This window comes from Myotis myotis, unplaced genomic scaffold (genome assembly GCF_014108235.1).
Source record: "Myotis myotis isolate mMyoMyo1 unplaced genomic scaffold, mMyoMyo1.p scaffold_m19_p_4, whole genome shotgun sequence".
NCBI classification, from domain to species: domain Eukaryota; kingdom Metazoa; phylum Chordata; class Mammalia; order Chiroptera; family Vespertilionidae; genus Myotis; species Myotis myotis.
Window position 1 is genome coordinate 29,002,375 of NW_023416346.1, and position 20,486 is coordinate 29,022,860.

General features: G+C 37.9%; 1 protein-coding gene across 1 annotated transcript in view; it reads left to right on the forward strand.

The window, feature by feature from the left end:
* The window catches only part of GPC3 (glypican 3), a 406,774-nt gene that overhangs the window by 27,491 nt on the left and 358,797 nt on the right, over positions 1-20,486 (forward strand). Inside the window, exon 2 of the mRNA XM_036305437.1 lies at positions 13,211-13,372. Within this exon, the coding sequence (XP_036161330.1) occupies positions 13,211-13,372 (162 nt within the window). The remainder of the gene's footprint in view (positions 1-13,210; positions 13,373-20,486) is intronic.

Consider the following 20,486-nt stretch of genomic DNA (forward strand, 5'->3'; position numbering starts at 1 on the left):
GCACCCATTTTGAGTGAAGAATTTCATGAGCTTTGGCAAATATATATACCCATGTAACCACTACCCCAACTAAAATATGGACTGTTTTTATCATTCAGAAAACATACTGCATGTTTCATAACCTAACCATAGACCAACTTTTACTGTTCTCTAGCTGTTTTTGTGTGAAAGTCTGGTATTTTTAGCATGAATTTATTTTAATTTTACTTAACATGTATTAAATATTTACCTTATACTGAGCAGACTAAGAGCTTTGCACACATAATCTCATTCAATCCTTGCAATAACTCTGTAAAGTAAGTGCTATTGATAACTTCATTTAATAGATAAGGACAAAAAGCCCTGTAGTAGTTAAATAACCTGCCCATACTTACAGAGCTATTGAATGGTGGGGCTAGCAACTTGGTAAGAGGGTCCATGAGTGTTTTTGCTTATTCTTGCCCACCAGTGCCTAACATGGTGCTGAGGCCATTAATACTGATTTAGAGTAAAATTCAAAAGAACAGACATTTTTAAAACAACCCCATACACATTGTTCACTAACCTCTTCCAATTAAGGACAGGGCTCAGGCACGGAATTAGGTCACCAACTGATCGTGAGCCTATGACTACACAGTTAAAAAAGAACTGAAGTCTTAGTCCTGGGGAGGTGGCTAAGGGAAACCAAGAGCAGTACGAAATGTCAAGTCCTTGAATGGAACCAAAATAGAGCAAAAACTGAGCCCAAAGGAAAGAATTTGTGATGGAGGTCAAGAAGACAAATAACCAAGACTAAGAGATCCCCTGACACAAGAGTACACATCAGCAGGTTTAGCCTCTGAGAGGAGAGGCAGTGGTAAGGTGCTCAGCTTGGATACACGTGGGCATAATCCCCCATAGGAAAGCTTCCATAACTACGATATCCCTTTTCAGTTGTAAGATACAGAACTGGACCCAATGTGCAAGCAAGACATGGTCTCAGAATAATTAGAAATGAATTACTTCATAGTTCCTTCAAGTGAAGCATTTATTTGTATATTTTCAAGATGTTTGGAATTTGATTTTGTGGTATTTTAACATTTTTTCAAGATCAAAGTTAAGCATATGGATGTAAAATTTTCAGGGTCATCTGTCTCCACTCCCTCTTTTTAGATCAGACAGACCAAAGTTCTTTACTAGTGTTCTCAGTCTGCAGTGCTCATTAATTCAACACTATCTGTACAAGATTGAATGGGATCAGCAGGGCATCCCAAAGGAGATGGGAGTCATTCTCTGTTCTTCAGGAACTAGGAGAGGAGATTATAATATGAAGGTACTTTTTAATCCTCCAAAATAAATGGAAACTAGCAGCCCTGTAATGACTTCAGTTAATTTTTTTTTTTTTTTAGCATCTGGGAATGCAAGTTATTAAGCCTGAAAGAATTGAATGTTTCTGGCTCATTTGAATAGTCATTTGCTAAGTCTTCACCTTATCTTTATTCCAGGCTATATTGCTGGTCTCTATTCCCATTTTCCAGCTGAATTTCATTTTTATAAAAAGAATTTGATGAATGTGGTTTACCATTCCTTTTCCTTTCCATCTAATAAAGGAACTATTTTCTTTTAAGCTTCTTTTGTTCCTGACATACTTAAAGAATGTTTTGCTCCTTACTGTTCTTTTGCAGGTTGCGTCTTTTTTTTTTTTTTTTGAATTGGCCTTTCCACTTTTATGAACACAAGTATGTATCAGTTCTTGGTGTACCCCTCTAGTAATTTGCCCTTGGTTTTACTTTTTATTCATCCCACTTGGGATTCAGTTCCCAGAATAATTCTTTGTTTTGTTGATGAGGATTCCTCTCTAAATTATTTTTCTATTTCTTTCTATTTCGTGTGTTCTTTCTCTTTTTGTTCTTTCATGTACATGTTCATGCATTGAAATGGTCATATTTCATTGTTGTCATTTCATTTAGGCATGTCTAGCTCTCTAGGGCCACATTGGTCCCTATGCTGTCTTATACTGGGACTTTTTTCAAGCTGGATTATGAGATATACAAACTGAATTTAAAATATTTTCCTCTTTGGCATATATTTCTCTCCTTCCCAGTTTGGAAATCCTGAGTTCTTATCAGCTTATAGATACGTTATTTCCTCAAATCTATAGCTAACTCTTAGCCCTCAGATCAATTGTACTGGTTTATTGATTAACAAGGGTGGGCAAACTTTTTGACTCGAGGGCCACAATGGGTTCTTAAACTGGACCGGAGGGCCGGAACAAAAGCATGGATGGAGTGTTTGTGTGAACTAATATAAATTCAAAGTAAACATCATTACATAAAAGGGTACGGTCTTTTTTATTTTTTAGTTTTATTCATTTCAAACGGGCTGGATCCGGCCCGCGGGCCGTAGTTTGCCCACGGCTGAACTAGGCAGTGATAACTGGGAGGGAGGATAAATATTGCTATATATACATTTCTTATATTTGGATATAACATATACCTTTCTTCATGACATCTGACATGTTTCCCCAAAAGTTCTCATTTGAGGTTTTATTCCTTTAAATATTTTTGGCTAAATGAATTCTTGCATTCGTGGGAGTTTATACAATGATGAGACTTGACCATCTCAGAGAAGAGAGACACTAATCAAGCTCTAAGTTACTTTATGAATTTTCATATCAAAGGCAACTGAACTGATTATTCAAAGAGTCATTCCTGGGATTCTGGAGGTATACTGAGCAGAAATTTGTTTCCTTCTAAGATCTAAGCAACTCATAGTACTTCACAGAAAACAGATCTGAAGCCCTATTATTTTATAATTCCCACTAGAGCTGGTGGGAGTAGGAACAGTATGAACAGCCACCTTGCCAACTAATCCTACCACTTCTGAAAACTAGAAGTCATCACCAGTGGAAATTTAAAAACACAAAGTATTTTATCTATAATATTTAATTTTATGAACATATTTAAATACATATCTTTCAAACACATACTGTATCAGTTTACCAAGAAAATAAATAAAACCTGGCTAGGTGGACAGGAAGTTGGTATATGCAAAATACTGGCTATATAGGATTTTTCATATCTACATGTGTTACAACTGAACTTGCTTAAATCTAGATTAGCCACTCTTCCCTAAGGGGACTCTTTCCTTTCTCGGTCCCATAAAATGAATCAGTTTCTATTCCTAGAATAGCATTACATTTTGTTACCTCATGTTGAAAGAACACAGTGAGCTAGAACTAATTGTTCCCCCCATTTTCTGAAGATAATCATAAAGCCTTTAAGCTTAGACCATATTTAAAATCAGTTTAAGACTTGTATGTGAGATTGACATTTCTAGGAAATAAATCTGAACTCTGTGTCTCCAGACCCCAAATTGTATTTTGACATATTAAATATTACCTTTCCATCCAGTGCTATAAATTGCAGTGCTTGATTACATTTTGGGATATGTATTATCTGTGCTTTCCTTTACTACATTTGTCAGCAGCTCCCATGAGGAGGGAGAAGTGGAATGCTTGGCGTCAATACCCTAGTCTCCCAACAGTGATGTCATGTGAGGCAAAACTTGAAACTTGGACAGATTCATTAAGGCCATGATTTAACTGGAATTCCCAGGGAAATAAGATGTAGTAAAAAATAAATTTTCTGGTAACTTAGGACTAACTTGTCTCCTCCCCACCCCTTATTTAAAACCTCAATTGTTGAAAAGCTCTCTAAAATGTCTGAAAATGCTTTCCAGCCTTATTTCCATAAGTTTTGATATTCATTATGGAACCTTATTTATATGAAGATCTTATGGGACTTTGGGGGAGTCCTCCCTATATTCCCAATACATATTTTGTAATCCTAGCTAACTGTTGATTTATTGCACTCATTTACTATGCAATAGGTATTTATCTCTGTTAATCCCTTTAGACAGTGAGCTTTTGGAGGTAAGGGCCATGTCTCTCTTTTTTGTCTTTATCTTTATTGGATTTATTGTGGTGACATTAGTTAATAAAATTATATAGGAAGTCCATGTCTCTCTTGTTAAAAGTTGCACCTCTACCATGTAGCACAATGCTTGGACATAGAAGATGTTAGATGGGTCCTTTGAGAAGCGAATACCAATGTGGCATTAGATGTGCAAGAGATTTATTGGGGAAAACCCTTGTGAAGGAAAATGAGCAGGGATCTGAAGGATGCTGGGAGAGCCATCAGACTGTGGTGTAGGTCTGACCTCTGTAGAGGAGAGAGGGAAAGAAGGAGGGTTGAATAGGAAGAATCTTAGACTGGAGTGCAGTTTTAAGAAACATTTGTTTAGATCAATTAAGAGTTGTAAAGCCAAAATCCCTGTCAGCAAAGTTCTGAGTCTCACAGGACTTAGCATGCTTGCCATAGTGATTGTGGCCTGGGCACAACATGATGGTAAGTTCAGAGTGCAGCAGCTGGGACCATTAGTCAATTACATTCACTACAGTAGGAGGTCTGAGATGCATATTTTCATGGGCAGAAGAGAAGGAACTCAACAAATTCTTATTGAAGGAAGAGTTTAAATAAATCAGGAGTTTCCAAAGAGGAAGGATATTGGACGTAATATTCATTGAGCCCCAATATTTGCTAGTATTGGTGGAGGATATAAAATCATGGGACTCTCCCTCACTTCCCTCATCTATCCTCAAATATTACCTTATGAAAGAAGCCTTTCTTATATGCACCCAATGCAGGAGCACCCAAATATATAAAAAAACTTCTGGGAGATATCAAGGGAGAGATCGACAGCAATACAATCATAGTAGGGTACTTTAATACCCCACTGACATCACTGGATAAATCCTCTAGACAAAAAATCAGCAAAAAAACCCCAGCAATCCTCAATGACTCATTAGATCAGATGGACTTAATTGACATCTTCAGAACATTTCACTCCAAAGCTATGAAATACACATTCTTCTCAAGTGCACATGAGTCATTTTCAAAGGTATACCACATATTGGGTTACAAGCAAAGTCTCTCCAAATTCAAGAAGATTGAAATCATATCAAGCATCTCCTCAGACCAGAATGGCATAATATTAGAAATCAACTACAATAAAAAAATTAAAAAATTCAAACACTTAGAGGCTAAATAGCATGCTATTAAACAATGATTATGTCACCAAAGAGATCAAAGAAGAAATTAAAAACATTCTGGAAACGAATGACAATGAAAACAAAACAATCCAAAATCTATGGGTCACAGTGAAAGCAGTCCTGAGAGGAGAGTTCATAGCTCTACATACCTACCTCAAAAAACAAACAAACAAAACCCCAACAAAACAAAACTAAACAAAAACTCAAGAAAAACTAGTAATAAATTATCTAACTCTAACAACCTAAAGATTTAGAAAGAGAGCAACAAGAAAAGCCCAGCGTGAGCAAAAGGAAGGAGATAATAAAGATCAGAGCAGAAATAAATGACATAGAGACCCCCCCCCCCAAAAAAATACAAAAGATCAATGAAATCAAGAGCTTGTTCTTTGAAAAGATAAACAAGATTGACGAACCTCTAGACAGGCTCACCAAGAAGTAAAGACAGAGGACCCAAATAAACAAAATAAGAAATGAAAGAGGTGAAATAACAACAGACCCCACAGAAATACAAAGAATTGTAAAAAAAAAAAAAACACCAAAAAACAATACTATGGCCATAACTGGTTTGGCTCAGTGGATAGAGCGTTGGCCTGTGGACTGAAAGGTCCCAGGTTTGATTCCAGTCAAGGGCATGTACCTTGGTTGTGGGCACATCCCCAGTAGGGGGAGTGCAGGAGGCAGCTGATCAATGTATCTCTCTCATTGATGTTTCTAACTCTCTATCCCTCTCCCTTCTTCTCTGTAAAAAAAGATCAATAAAATATATTTAAAAAAATACTATGAACAACTCTATTCCAACAAACTAAACAACATAGAGGAAATGGACATATTCCTACAAAAATACAACCTTCCAAAACTCAATCAGGAAGTCTAAAAAAATTTCAATAGGCCAATAACTAAGGAGGAAATTGAAGCAGTAATCAAAAAATTTCCAGCAAACAAAAGCCCAGGACCAGACGGCTTCACAGGGGAGTTTGACCAAACATTCAAAGAAGAACTAAAACCTATCCTCCTCAGACTATTCCAAAAAGTTCAAGAGGAAGGCACACTTACAAGCTCTTTCTATGAAGCCAGCATTACCCTAATCTCAAAACCAGACAAAGACTACACAAAGAAAGAGAATCACAGGCCAATAACCGTCATGAACATAGATGCCAAAATCCTCAACAAAATTCTAGCAAATCGGATTCAGCATTTTATTAGAAAGATCATACACTATGACCAAGTGGGATTTATTCCAGGGATGCAAGGATGGCACAATATCCCCAAATCAATAAACATGATATATCATAAACAAATTTAGAAACAAAAATCACATAGTCATATCAATCGATGCAGAAAAAGCATTTGATAAAATCCAACACCCTTTCTTGATAAAAAACCCTCAGCACAGTGTGAATAAAGGGATCATACCTCAACATAATAAAATCCTTATATGACAAACCTCATTCTCAATGGGCAAAAACTAAAATCATTTCCTCTAAGAACAGAAACAAGACAGAGATGCCCACTTTAACCACCCCTGTTCAACATAGTACTGGAAGTACTAGCCATAGCGATTAGACAAGAAGAAGAAATAAAAGGCATCCAAACTGGAAAAGAAGTAGTAAAACTGTCATTATTTGCAGATGACATGATACTGTACATACAAAATCCTAAAGACTCCATCAAAAATTATGAGATTTAATAAATGAATTTGTCAATGTAGCAGGATACAAAATTAACACCAGAAAATCTATGGCATTTTTATACAACTAGAGGCCTGGTGCATGAATTCATGCACAGGTGGGGTCTGGCTGGCCGGCCCCAATGGGTGCCAATTGGGCTGGGCCTGCGGTAGTGGGGATGGGCCACAGGTGGTTGGCTGGCTGGCCTGCCCCCGATTGGGGTGTTGGGAGCCAATTGTGGGTGGGGCCAGCCTCAAGGAGGGGCCGTGGGTGGTTGGCCAGCTGGCTCTGCCCTTGATCTTCCCCCAACACCCCAAAAAGTGGCAGGCACTTTTATATATATAGATAGTGAACTTACAGAAAGAGAGAATAAAAAAATATTCCATTTACCATTGCAACAACAAAAGAATAAGATACCTAGGAATAAACTAATGAGATAAAAGACCGCTACTCAGAAAACTACAGGACGTTGAAAAAAGAGATAGAGGAAGCCATAAACAAATGGAAGAATATACAATTTCTTGGTGTTCATGGATTGGTAGATTCAAGTTAATTTAAATGTCCATACTACCCAAAGCAATCTATAGATTTAATGTAATCCTCATTAAAATACCAATGGCACATTTCAAAGACCTAGAACAAACTCTCCAAGAATTCATCTAGAATACAAAAAGACCCCAAATAGCCATAGCAATCCTGAGAAAGAAGAACAAAGTTGGAGGATCACAATACCAGATATCAAGCTATATTACCAAGCCATGGTTCTCAAAACTGCCTTGTACTGGCACAAGAACAGATATATTGACCAATGGAACAGAATGGAGAATCCAGAAATGGACCCCAGCCACTATGCTCAATGAATATTTGACAAAGGCAAGAGCGTACAATGGAGTCAAGACAGTCTCTTCAATAAATAGTGTTGGGAAAATTGGACAGATACATGCAAAAAAATGAAACTAGACCACCAACTTACACCATACACAAAAACAAACTCAAAATGGATAAAGGACTTAAATGTAAGATGGGAAACCATAAAAATCTTAGAGAAATCCACAGGCAGCAAAATATCAGACATATGTCATAGCAATATCTTTACTGATACAGCTCCTAGGGCAATGGAAACTAAGGAGAAAATAAACAAATGGGACTACATCAGAATAAAAAGCTTCTGCACAGCAAAAGAAACCATCAGCAAAACAACAAGATAGCTCACTGCCTGGGAGAACATATTTGCCAATGTTATCTCCAATAAGGGTTTAATCTCCAAATTTTTTTTTCTGCCTCCTGGTGGTCAGTGCATGTCATAGCGAGTGGTTGAGCGGCCTTAGGATATCATTAGCGTATTACGCTTTGATTGGTTGATTGGACGACCAGACTCAGCATATTAGGCATTTTTTTTTTTTTGCCTCTTTCTTTTTTTTATTTTATTTTATTTTATTTATTATATTTTATTATTATTATTAGTTAAGGTATTACAAATGTGTCCTCATCCCCCCCCCATTAACCCCCAAACTCCCCCCCCACACACACTCATGCTTAATCTCCAAAATTTACAGGGAACTCATACAACTTAACAAAAGAAGATAAACAATCCAACCAAAACTGGGCAAAATAGACACCTTTCAAAAGAGGAGATACAGAAGACCATGAGACATATGAAAACATGCTCAAAGTCACTAATCATCCGAGAGATGCAAATCAAAACAATGAGCTACCATCTCACACCTGTCAGAATTATCAACAAATCAACAAACGACAAGTGCTGGCGAGGATGTGGAGAAACAGCAACCTTCGTGCACTGCTGGTGGGAATGCAGACTGTTGCAGCCACTGTGGAGAATGCTATAGAGTTTCCTCAAAAATTTAAAAATGGAACTTCCATTTGACCCAATAATCCCACTTCTAGGGATATATCCCAAGAAACCAGAAACACCTATCAGACAATATATATGCACCCCTATGTTCATAGCATCACAATCTACAATAGCTAAGATCTGGTAACAGCCTAAATGCTTATCAGCAGATGAGTGAATTAAAAAACGGTGGTACATCTGCACATTGGAATACTATGCTGCTATAAAAAAGAAGGAACTCTTACCATTTTCAACAGCATGGATGGACCCAGAGTGAAATAAGTTAGTTGGAGAAAGGTAAATATCACATGATCTCATTTGTGGAATACAATGAACAACATAAAGTGATGAACAAAAATCCAGAGACAGAGAGGCATCTAGCAGACCGTAAACCTCAGAGGGAAGGCAAGGGAGGGTGGGTGGAGGGGGTAGAGATCAACCAAAGGAGTTGTATGTATGGATAGAAACATAACTAATGGACACAGACACAAGGGGGGTGAGGGCATGTGCTGGAGTGGGCAATGAGGGGGAAAGGAGGCATATGTAATACCTTAATCTATAAAGAAAAAAAGAGAAGCCTTCATTGATTACTCTATATGAATAGAATCATCCCCACAACCACCACATTCCCTATATTCTTTGCTTATTTTTTAAACATTAAAAAATTAACAGCTTCATTGAGGTATAATTGGTGCAATAAATTGCACACATTTTAAGGGTATAATCTGATAAATTTAACATATGTATATAGCCATGAACCAATCACCACAATCAAAATAATGAACATATCAATCATTCTCCAAAATTTCCTCACTCCCAACCCTCCCTGTCCTTCACCTCCTAATAATCACTTAACTGCTGTCACTATAAATTAATTTTCATTTCCTAGATATTTATATAATGGAATCATAGAGTATCTAATTTTAAAAAATTTGGCTTCTTTCACTTAGTGTAATGTTTTTGAAATTCATCCATGTGCCAATACTTTATTCCTTTTCATGACTGAGTAGAATTACATTATATATATAAAATCTCACAGTTGGTTTTCCCTTCCTTACTTAGTTTTATTTTTCCTGTACTACTTATCACCACAGTTTGTTGTCTCCCATAATTTAAGGTCCTCAAGGGGAGGGACTTTGTATACTGCTATAGCCACAGTGCTTGACACATAGGTGCTCAATTAATATTTAATGAATGACTTTCATTTACTCCCATGGCTTCAGTTTTCATTCATATGCTGATGACTTCCATGGCTGCAGAAGTTTGTTTAGTCACCAGTTAAGAGCTGAGAATGACAAAGATTTCTATCACTGGGAAACTTGATAGATGATGATCATTAACTGAGATAACAGAGTTACAGAAGATAGAAGTGTGTGTGTGTGTGTGTGTGTGTGTTTATGAGATGTATTGAATTCAGTTTTGGGCATGCTAAATCTGAGATTCCCATAAAGTAGTTGAAATGTGGGATTTTGGATCTTAGAAAAGAGGTGAGGGCTGGATTAGGAAGTTTAGCAATTGTATGGGTTTAAATAAGATCATCCAAAAGGAGATGTAGAATGAGGCAGAGGGTCAATAACATTTAAGTGATAGGCAGGAGAAGAGGAAGCAAGAAAAGACAGATAAAAATGGCCATAGCAGTAGCTGCATGTGTGTTTGTGTCGGGGGAAGGGGAGTAGATTCATTAAAACAAGGGAGAAAGAGAGTGTTTTAAGAAGTAGAGATTGGTCAACTGTGAAGGATGTTATAAAAAGTCACATTGAAGCATGGAGGCATGGAACAGACTAACACAATCAATGTAGGGGTGGGAGGACGAGGCGAGATAAGTCAAAGAATTTATATACTTATATGCATAGCCCATGGACACAGACAATATGGTAGTGAAGACCTGTGAGTGGGAGTAGGTAGGGGCTGGGTGGAGAGGGGAAAAGGTTGGGAAAATGAAAGACATTTGTAATACTATATCAGTGATGGCGAACCTTTTGAGCTCGGCGTGTCAGCATTTTGAAAAACCCTAACTTAACTCTGGTGCCGTGTCACATATAGAAATTTTTTGATGTTTGCAACCATAGTAAAACAAAGACTTATATTTTTGATATTTATTTTATATATTTAAATGCCATTTAACAAAGAAAAATCAACAAAAAAAATGAGTTCGCGTGTCATAGGTTTGCCATCACTGTGCTATATAATAAGAGAGGGATATACTAATTAGCCCAGATATGCTAATTAGTCATGACCATTATGCAAATTGACCATTACTCCAACACAATAAGAGAGGGATATGCTAATTAGCCCTGATATGCTAATCAGTCATGACCAGTATGCAAATTGACCATCACTCAAACACACAATATGGTTGCCCCCATGTGGCCACAAGATGGCCACCACAAGATGGCCTGTCGGGGAGGGCAGTTAGGGGTGACCAGGCTGGCAGGTGAGGACAGTTAGGGGCAACCAGGCCAGCAGGGGAGGGCAGTTGAGGGCAATCGGGCTGGCAGGGGAACTGTTATGCATCGATCAGGCTGGCAGTGGAGCGGTTAGGGGGTGATCTGGCCGGCAGGGGACGGCAGTTGGGGGCAATCGGACCGGCAGGCAGGTGAGCCGTTGGGAGCCAGCAGTCCTGGATTGTGAGAGGGATGTCCAACTGCCTGTTTAGGCTGTTAAATTGTGTTGTTTACCCATGTCTTCAGAAAAAAAATCAATTCTACCCTAATGGTAAATAACCTGCTTCCCTATTTATAATGGTCTGGCCCTCTAGCAACTTCAGTGCCAAATTATAGCTAATTTGCCTACAAATGTCAGGTGGTCATAATAATCTGGCCACTCAGTGTGTGTGTGTGTGTGTGTGTGTGTGTGTGTGTAGCGACCCAGGAGCAGGCCTTGCCGGGTGCTGCCTATAGGCCGCACTTTCCTGCTCACCGATCGCTGGATTGCCATGGCGACCTTGGGGGGAGCACTTTCCTGCTCTCGGATTGCCATGAGGTTCCGGCTGGCGGCGGGGCTTAGGTGGCACACGGGGGTTCCGGATGGGTGCAGGGCTTAAGCTGCACACAGGGGTCCCAGCTGGAGGTGGGGCTTAGGCGGCACGGGGTTTAGGCAGCATATGGGGGTCCTGGCTGGGGGCAGGGCTTAGGCAGCACATGGGGGTCCTGGCTGGGGGCAGGGCTGCACACGGGGCCTGGATGGCGGCTTGCACTGTCCCGCCCTGCCTGCAGTATGCAAATTAGCGGCCATCTTTGTTTTAGCTAATTTGCATATCACGCTGATTAGTCAATGGGAGGCGTAGTGAAGGTATGGTCAATTACCATCTTTGTCTATTAGATAGGATAATTGTCACATTGGATGAAGACTCAGAATAGTTTCTGATTTGGCAAATCTTTATGGAAATGCAAAAATAAAAAGCATTCTGCATCATAATGGAGGTAGTAGTGAAATAGCTCAGGAGTTCAAAGGAACAAGAGTTCTGCATTTGTGATAGAACTAGAATTTTGTCCCAAGGAATTTGGTGATTGCCTGAATGTTAATATTGTACTCTGGGTATTTCCTCTGTGAATCTTGCCTCGGATTTTATTTTATTTTATTTTTTTTGCTATAGGATTTCTTTTTTAAAAGAAATTCTTTATTGATTAAGGTACTACATATGTGTCCTTATCCCCCTGGTGTCTGTGTCCAGTGGTTAGGCTTATATGCACACATACAAATCCGTTGGTTGATCTCTCCCCCTTACCCCCGCCCTCCCCTACCTTCCCTCTGAGGTTTGATGGTCTGATAGATGCTTCTCTGTCTCTGGATCTGTTTTTGTTCTTCAGTTTATGTTGTTCATTATATTCCATAAATGAGTGAGATCATGTGACATTTATATTTCTCTGACTGGCTTATTTCACTTAGCATAATGCTCTCCAGTTCCATCCGTGCTGTTGCAAATGGTAAGAATTCCTTCTTTTTTTACAGCAGCATAGTATTCCATCGTGTAGATGTACCACAGTTTTCTAATCCACTCATCTGCTGATGGGCACTTAGGCTGTTTCCAAATCTTATCTATGGTGAATTGTGCTGCTATGAACACAGGGGTGCGAATATCCTTTCTGATTGGTGTTTCTAGTTTCTTGGGATATTTAGTTAAAATAATAACACCAACAAAGCCTTGGTATGATACTGCTGTTTTATTCATTTATCCCCCCCCCCAAAAAAAAAGCAACATTGGGTTGACCAGACATACATTTCATTAGGAAATCATAACTGGAATTTTGAAAATTACTTCTTGGTTATGTTCTCATTTGTAAATTATAATCAGGAAAAATAAATTGTAGGGGTGTAGATTAATCTTACAGACATTAAATATTGGTGTTCAATGGTGTATACTTGGTGCTATAAATTAACTTATGCAGAATTTATGAGTCAAACGTAGACAATTAATTCTAATAGTTATTCAAAAAGAATCAGTCATAAGGATAATGGGGAGAAAGGGATTAGTTAAGATAAACATTAATTTTGAATAATCAATGTTTTACTGTATTTTAAAAGAAATGCATTGTTTTGGCCTCTTTGCCTCTTTTCTGTGTGTGAGTGTGTGTATGTGATATTCTGCTTACTGAAACATGAAAAACTTGTTTCTTTCAGGATCAGATTTGCAAGTATGTCTCCCCAAGGGCCCAACATGCTGCTCAAGAAAGATGGAAGAAAAATACCAACTAACAGCACGATTGAACATGGAACAACTGCTTCAGTCTGCAAGTATGGAGCTCAAGTTCCTAATTATTCAGAATGCTGCAGTTTTCCAAGGTGAGTTCTGGGGATTACTTTAAATGTGCTCAGAGGTATCATTATGTGGGTACTTGGCTTTCAAAAGCTAAATATAATTTATAAATTACCATTATAGCATTAATGTTTGATGTAAAAACCTCCCAGTAATAAATTCTGTTTAAGGAAAACACGTTTTTTAAAGAAGTTTCATTCCAATCTATGGAAAGGTGAGTATTGTCAAAAATCCAAAGACATACTGTTTATCTGTTTGTAAAAGGTTATAAATCCTTTTAGAAAGAGTAAATGATATTTTCTTTCAAATACCCTGTAAGACTTGCTTAAAGAACAAAAATAATTTTCTTAAATACTAGTTTTCTCCAGGCATGAGTTAGATAGTTCTGAAACATACACAAACTCCTTCTGACCACTGGGACCATTTCCATTTAAAAGAGGGAAACTGGTTTGATGGCTCTACATTTTCTCATTTGTGTGAGTGGTTTTCACTTCTCTCTTGTAAGTTTCAGTTTTTACTATACCTGTGTAAGACTGTAAAATAATCTGTTGTGGCATTGCTAGATGTGTAGAAAATTGCATTTCTCTTTGCTAACTTGTAGGAGTGGCAGGATGGGGAGAACCTCCTTTGATTCAAAGACCCAGCAAGGGATGATAACGATAGGGGTGACAGTATTGGTAATAGCAAGCATGTATATACGATTATATGCTAGGTAATCTTATAAGTGCTTTACATACATTAATTCATTTAATCCTCAAAATAAACCTGTAATGGAAGTATTATTATTATTATTATTATTATTATTATTATTATTATCTCCATTTTATGGATAAAAATCCAAGGCACAGAATGGCTAAGTAACTTGCCCAAGGTCACACAACTAATAAGAGGTGAAAGCAGGATTTGAAATCAACCAGGCAGTTTGGTTTTCAAAGTCTATACTTTTTTTTTTAAATATATTTTATTGATTTTTACAGAGAGGAAGAGAGAGGGATAGAGAGTTAGAAACATCGATGAGAGAGAGACATCGACAAGCTGCCTCCTGCACACCCCCCACTGGGGATGCGCCCACAACCAAGGTACATGCCCCTGACCAGAATCGAACCTGGGACCCTTCAGTCTGCAGGCCAACGCTCCATCCACTGAGCCAAACTGGTTAGGGCCAAAGTCTATACTTTTAACAACCTCAGTATACTGTCTCCTGTGAGGGAAAATTAATTATGGATATTGGAGCTTTCTTTTAGTTTTTCTTAAGCAGATGCAATCAGCTGCCTTTTTCTTGCCCCACAAAGAAAGAATTGGGGTTGTATAGAAAAAATAATAATTCTGAGTACTTGATATTCCAAATCTTTAGAGTTATGGTACCTTTATTAAAATTAACCTCTTTGAATTGTAGGGTAGGTTGATTATAGCTTATTTTGTATGTTATAATGAAATTCTTAGAATTAGCTTAGAAAGTTATTCAAATTAGCTAATAAAGCATACATTCACAATAGTTTCTTGGGTCAAAACTTCAAGGGATGCTGGGTTGATTATATAAAGTACAATATATCAGCTTGAAGTATTTTTTAACCTATTTAGCAGTCAGACTCTTGTGAAGAATTTGTTGAGACTAACAATTTGGCAATAGAATGAATAATTTAAGGTGATTTTAAAAAATACATGTACTTCTTAGATTGGCTTTGGAGCTGATCTGCTGGCTGAAAATGGGGGTGATAAGGAGTGATGTGACATGAGAATTGGGTTCAAGAAGAGAGCTGAATCTTACTCTTTGGGGTGTTAAGGTGCTTTTTCAGAATGGAGTATTTATGATTTGTTTAATTCCAAGAATAACCAGGCCCACAGATATCTTACTACTATTGCCTGCCTGGAGGGGTTTGATAGAGTGATCACACTGGTATTCTAGCATGCAGAGTAGTTGACATGACTTTCCATCTGAAGGCTTTGGGTGTAAACATCTCTGTCCAGTCCTGCATTTTGCACATTGTTTTCTAGGCCTGGAACAGCACAAGACTAGGTGAGAAAGGAAGTTCTTATAAGATTTTGATTGGATTAATTTATAGATATGGCTGCTATTGCATGGATTTTGAACATTAGTCATGTAAACAGATGGTGGAAATGGGGGGCAGCACCTACTAGTTGTATTTCTCTCTCTTTATCTCTCTCTCTCTCTCTCTCTCTCTCTCTCTCTCTCTCTCTCACACACACACACACACACACACACACACACACGGTACATATATTTTTTAAATCATTTTAAATTATTCAAATTGTGTGGACAGACAGAAGGCCACATAGAGACAACTAGATGGTGTCTGAGCTCATTGTGTTGCCTTCTTCCTTGTCACTATGCTATGTACTTATTCTTTATCTTGTTTCATTCTCTTTCACTGCTTCACGTTTATTTTATTTTTTAAAAATATATTTTGTTTTTTTTACAGAGAGGAAGGGAGAGGGACAGAGAGTTAGAAACATCAATGAGAGAAACATCAATCAGCTGCCTCCTGCATACCCCCCACTGGGGATGTGCCCACAACCAGTACATGTCCTTGACTGGAATTGAACCCAGGACCATTCAGTCCGCAGGCCAACGCTCTATCCACTAAGCCAAACCAGTCAGGGCTCACTGCTTCACTTTTAGAAAAAAATAAACTCCATAGGAAAAAGATAGATTCTGATGCCAGACCTCAAGACAATGATGTCATATTTGTAGAGACATTGCCCCCACAATCCTTTGTATGACAAACATTGGGGAAGACAAAACTAAAATCAGAGACCTCTACAAGATGATAAATTGGGGAGGGGCGCTACAGTTATTTTTTTCCTAAAATATATTTCCTCCCCAAGACTCTGGTAGATCAAATTATTGAGAAAATTGCTCCAATACTTCATGCATATGAAATTAGATGTGAGCTATTCTCTCCACCACATGAAGTTGAAGAAAGCTCATCCTGAATTTGGCCTAGATCCACAATCTATTTAGGATTCCACTTTGGGGGTATTTAAGCAGTGAATGCTTTCTGCAAATATGTGCACGGTTCCTCGAGCAATCCTTATCGCCTTGATTTGGATTTTATGTCTTCATTTGCAGGAAGCCTTTGCCCTCATAAATGAGCCTGGGGCTCTTTGCTACAGTGGTTGGAGTGCTGTATTGCTAATGTTGTTTTCACAATGATTGAAGCATTAAAGAAAGTTGTATTTTATTTTCAATCTTTGCATTGCCTCGTTTCCTAAATTTAATTTACTTAGATGTACTTAGTAAAATGGGGCAGCACAGTCGTTTTTTGTTTCTGCTTAATTAATTCTTTTTGAAAAACTCTGCTAAAAGTAGGTTTTCTTTTCTTTTTTTCTCCCCTACCTAATAATAATTATGATGATAATGATAATATTAGTGGCAATTTATTAATTGCCTACTATATGATATTTACTTTTACATAATTACCTCACTTAATTTTCCCAGAAGCCCTAAGAGGTTCATATGATAATTATCTCCATTTAAAAAAATACATATTTTATTGATTTTTCACAGAGAGGAAGGGAGAGGGATAGAGAGTTAGAAACATCAATGAGAGAGAAACATCGATCAGCTGCCTCCTGCACACCTCCTACTGGGGATGTGCCCAGTAGGTACATGCCCCTGGCCAGAATCGAACCTGGGACCTTTCAGTCTGCAGGCTGACGCTCTATCCACTGAACCAAACTGGTAGGGCAATTATCTCCATTTTACAGATGAAGAAAGTCATTGATGCCACTGCTTCTTTCAAGCCATCATGTGACAATAGTTTCCTTGTTCTCAGTGTGCTTGAAGTTAAATAAAATTAAGAAGTTGTAGGATTTGTGGTCCTTGAGAAGGAAAATGGGACCAAATTCTGAATTTTTCATCGCATTTTTACCACTTCTATACCTTCAAGCATTGCGTTCTGTTTTCTTTGTAGAATTTTATGATAGCTTTTAACTTTGTGCTATCAGGAAATATTTGGGGTATGTCTAGTTTTTTTGTATGTTGGATGATTCCCGTCTTCCCCAAGGTGCCACTGACTTTGAGTGAGAATAAACCCTTTAGAATGCAGTAACACTTTGCTTTTCTGGAAGTTGCCTACCCTACACCTTGAACTCTCATCATCAGAGAGGTGAAATAGTGGTTAAGCAGAAACCATACCTGTGCACCTAAATGCTAAGGAGCTCACGGTTATTCAGTCGATTCATCTGAGAGCTCCTTGGGACCTTGTTCAGAGGCTACTAATGTTCTAAATTTGTGCATAGTCTTTACAAGTTTGATTTTCTAGTTTTCTATCTAGTAGTAAATAAGCAGTTAAATAGAAGGGTTATAAAATAACTGCTAGAGGGAGGTACGTATAACTAGCAAGAAGTTACGAGTGACAGTAAGGGTGGCGGACTCAAGAACTCACTGAATGTGGCAATTGAGGGCTTTTAGTAGAGGGGTCTATCTCTACATGCCTCAGTAGACCCTGTATTATAGTCGATCCAACAGCTGGTATTCATAGTGATGTTTGTGAATCAATAAGGAAAGATAAAAATATTTTCATTTTTTCTTAATATCTCCATTTTAAATGGCTAAAATAATTTTTTGTTGCTTAAAGGCATTGAAAGAAACACTGGATTTGGAGTCAGAAAATCTAAGTTATAATTCTCATTCTGTATTTATAAGCTTTATGGCTTTGAGTCATTATTTAGATGTGAATAGTCTCAGTTTTCTTATCTGCAAAATGGGGATGATAATGATAGTCTTGTTTACCTCACAGACTAGAAATAATGAATGTGAAAGTGTCTTGAAAACTATAAAACACAATATACATGCATTATTATCTAGACAGCTCATTTGTGTAGACTGCTTCAACCCAGTGGTGCCAGATAAATGAGGCATTACTGTCACAGACATTAACTCAAACAAAGCTGGAGTTCATGATGTAATTCAACAACTCTTGCCACATACAAATGATATTCAAACAGTGCACAGGTGGGAGAGCACTGAGGCAAAGGACCCTTTGAAAAGGGGGTTTATTTTGTGCATTCTTGGATGTAAAGCTGTGCTATTTGAAATGTCAATAGTGCCAGGTCAAATCCTTTTTCAGCTGCTCTTCTGGCTCCTGTCTGGTATATTTTACACACAAACAAGGAGTTACATCAGAAAGGAGTTGTGCTCAGGCTGTATTTTAATTACATTTTCTGGTCCATACTATCATGGTAGAGAGAAGGAAAAGAGGAGTCGAAATTTAGAGATCTTCAGTTGAGCTTCACTGAGTGTTGGAAGGTTTTCTTCTACTTGCTTTCTGTGGAGGAGATGAAAAAATCTCTGAATGGGGAGGGGGATAATGTTTCTGTGCTTCTTCTGTTTCTCCCCTCCGTATTTTTCCATTTCCATCTACTCTTGACAGTTCATACACTTTTTTCTTTCTGTCAGATCCTGTCTCTCCCACTCACCTTAAATAAAATTGACCTTGGTTTGAACACCCTTTTCCATCAGCTGAGAGCAATTTCTCCAGTTATTTCTGCTTGAAATAACTGTTTAGGGATATTATTCAAACAAAGCGTTTTTCCTTCATAGTTAATATATAACTAAATAATTGCCTGAATGTTGATAAACATGTTTTTTTTGAGATTCAATCCTTTGTTAATTTAGTTTTTATAATGTAGTGGGGTTTCTAAGTGAGTACTGAGCAATTTTTTTTCCATTTCACAATTTTTTCCCTTTGACTAGTTTGACAGTTCCCCTGCCCATGCTCCAGCTCTGAGTCCCTGACTCAAACTTCTCACCATTCTGTCACAACCTTTTCTTCTTAGAAAAGAATATATGGGAGAGAATAATTACATTGATACATAATTAAGAATTTAATTCATTTACCAGGGCTAAATATAATAACATTAAACTGAATAGAAGAATTTTAGGAATGCAAACCATAACCATGAGTGAGGTTATATATCCTTGAAAATGTAAATTATTAATCAAACCACTCATCTGGATAAGCAAAGCTCTAGTAATCCCATTATAAAAGGGTGAGTTTCTCATCAGATCCTAGAAGATACTGGCTTTAATTAGGGTACTTTTGTGGGCCTGACTCAGATATTTTGGTTACAAAGTTTTTAAAAAAATGTGATTGTTTAACTATTAGTGCTATTGGGAAAACAATTGGAAACTGGGTGTTTAAAGTCATTTCAGTTATAAACTAAGAACTTTTGGATTCAATTCAGTTTCAAAATTCTGTGGTTTTAGCAGAGCTAGAGACTGGGGAGTTGTAAACCTTTCCTGTGCTCCCTATTGATTTAGAAAAGTCAGTCATTAGACTGAAAACTGTTTAATAAAAAGGGTTTGGAAAAATGACTCAGTGTGCAACAGGGACTGTTCTGGGGCCAATATGAGGTACAGAGATAATGCAGATGAACTCTTTACCCCAGCCCATGCCACTTGATTCAATGGGACTTAGAACTCACAACCTGCAACTGCTATCATCCCTGCCTACCTTCTCACTAGTTATCCCAAGAAAGTAAATTAAAGGACATTGTCCCTGCCCTCTAAACACTTCCAGGAAAAATACCACTTTTACCTAGAGTGATTTCTTCCCACCCCTCCCACACTGGGATTTGTTTATTTTCTGAAAACATATGTTCCTCCTTCTCTTTCTATCTCACTGAGCTGCAATACCTGATATCAGAGTAATGAAGCATATGTTTGAGAGATTTGAATTCTGTCAGTAGAGTGGAGGTAAAAACAATTTTCCTCTAAGCTGGAAGTAATAACATAGACATTTAAAAGACCTTTCCTTCTATTGACTGTGGGATGCCTCCAGGGGCTGGGTACACACCTGTACTCCTCCTTTTCTCTCATTCCATCTTTCAGTCATCAGGTCTTGTATCTTCCTTTATACTTCCTCACATCTTTTTTCTACATTCCATCTCTGGGTCTCATTGATCACATGCTGATGCCTTGTAGTTCTGTCTCTGATTTTCATTCCAACCTCCATCAGCTCATATTTAGACTACCAGCAAAGACAGAACTGGGTTTCATGCTTTCAGTCTCTGCCTTTACTTCCCAGCTCAACAATGGAGGGTCATTATTAAGAGGGCTAGGTTTGAATGAATCTGGGTGGATAGAGGTAGGAGACGTGGGGCTAGTGTGGAGAA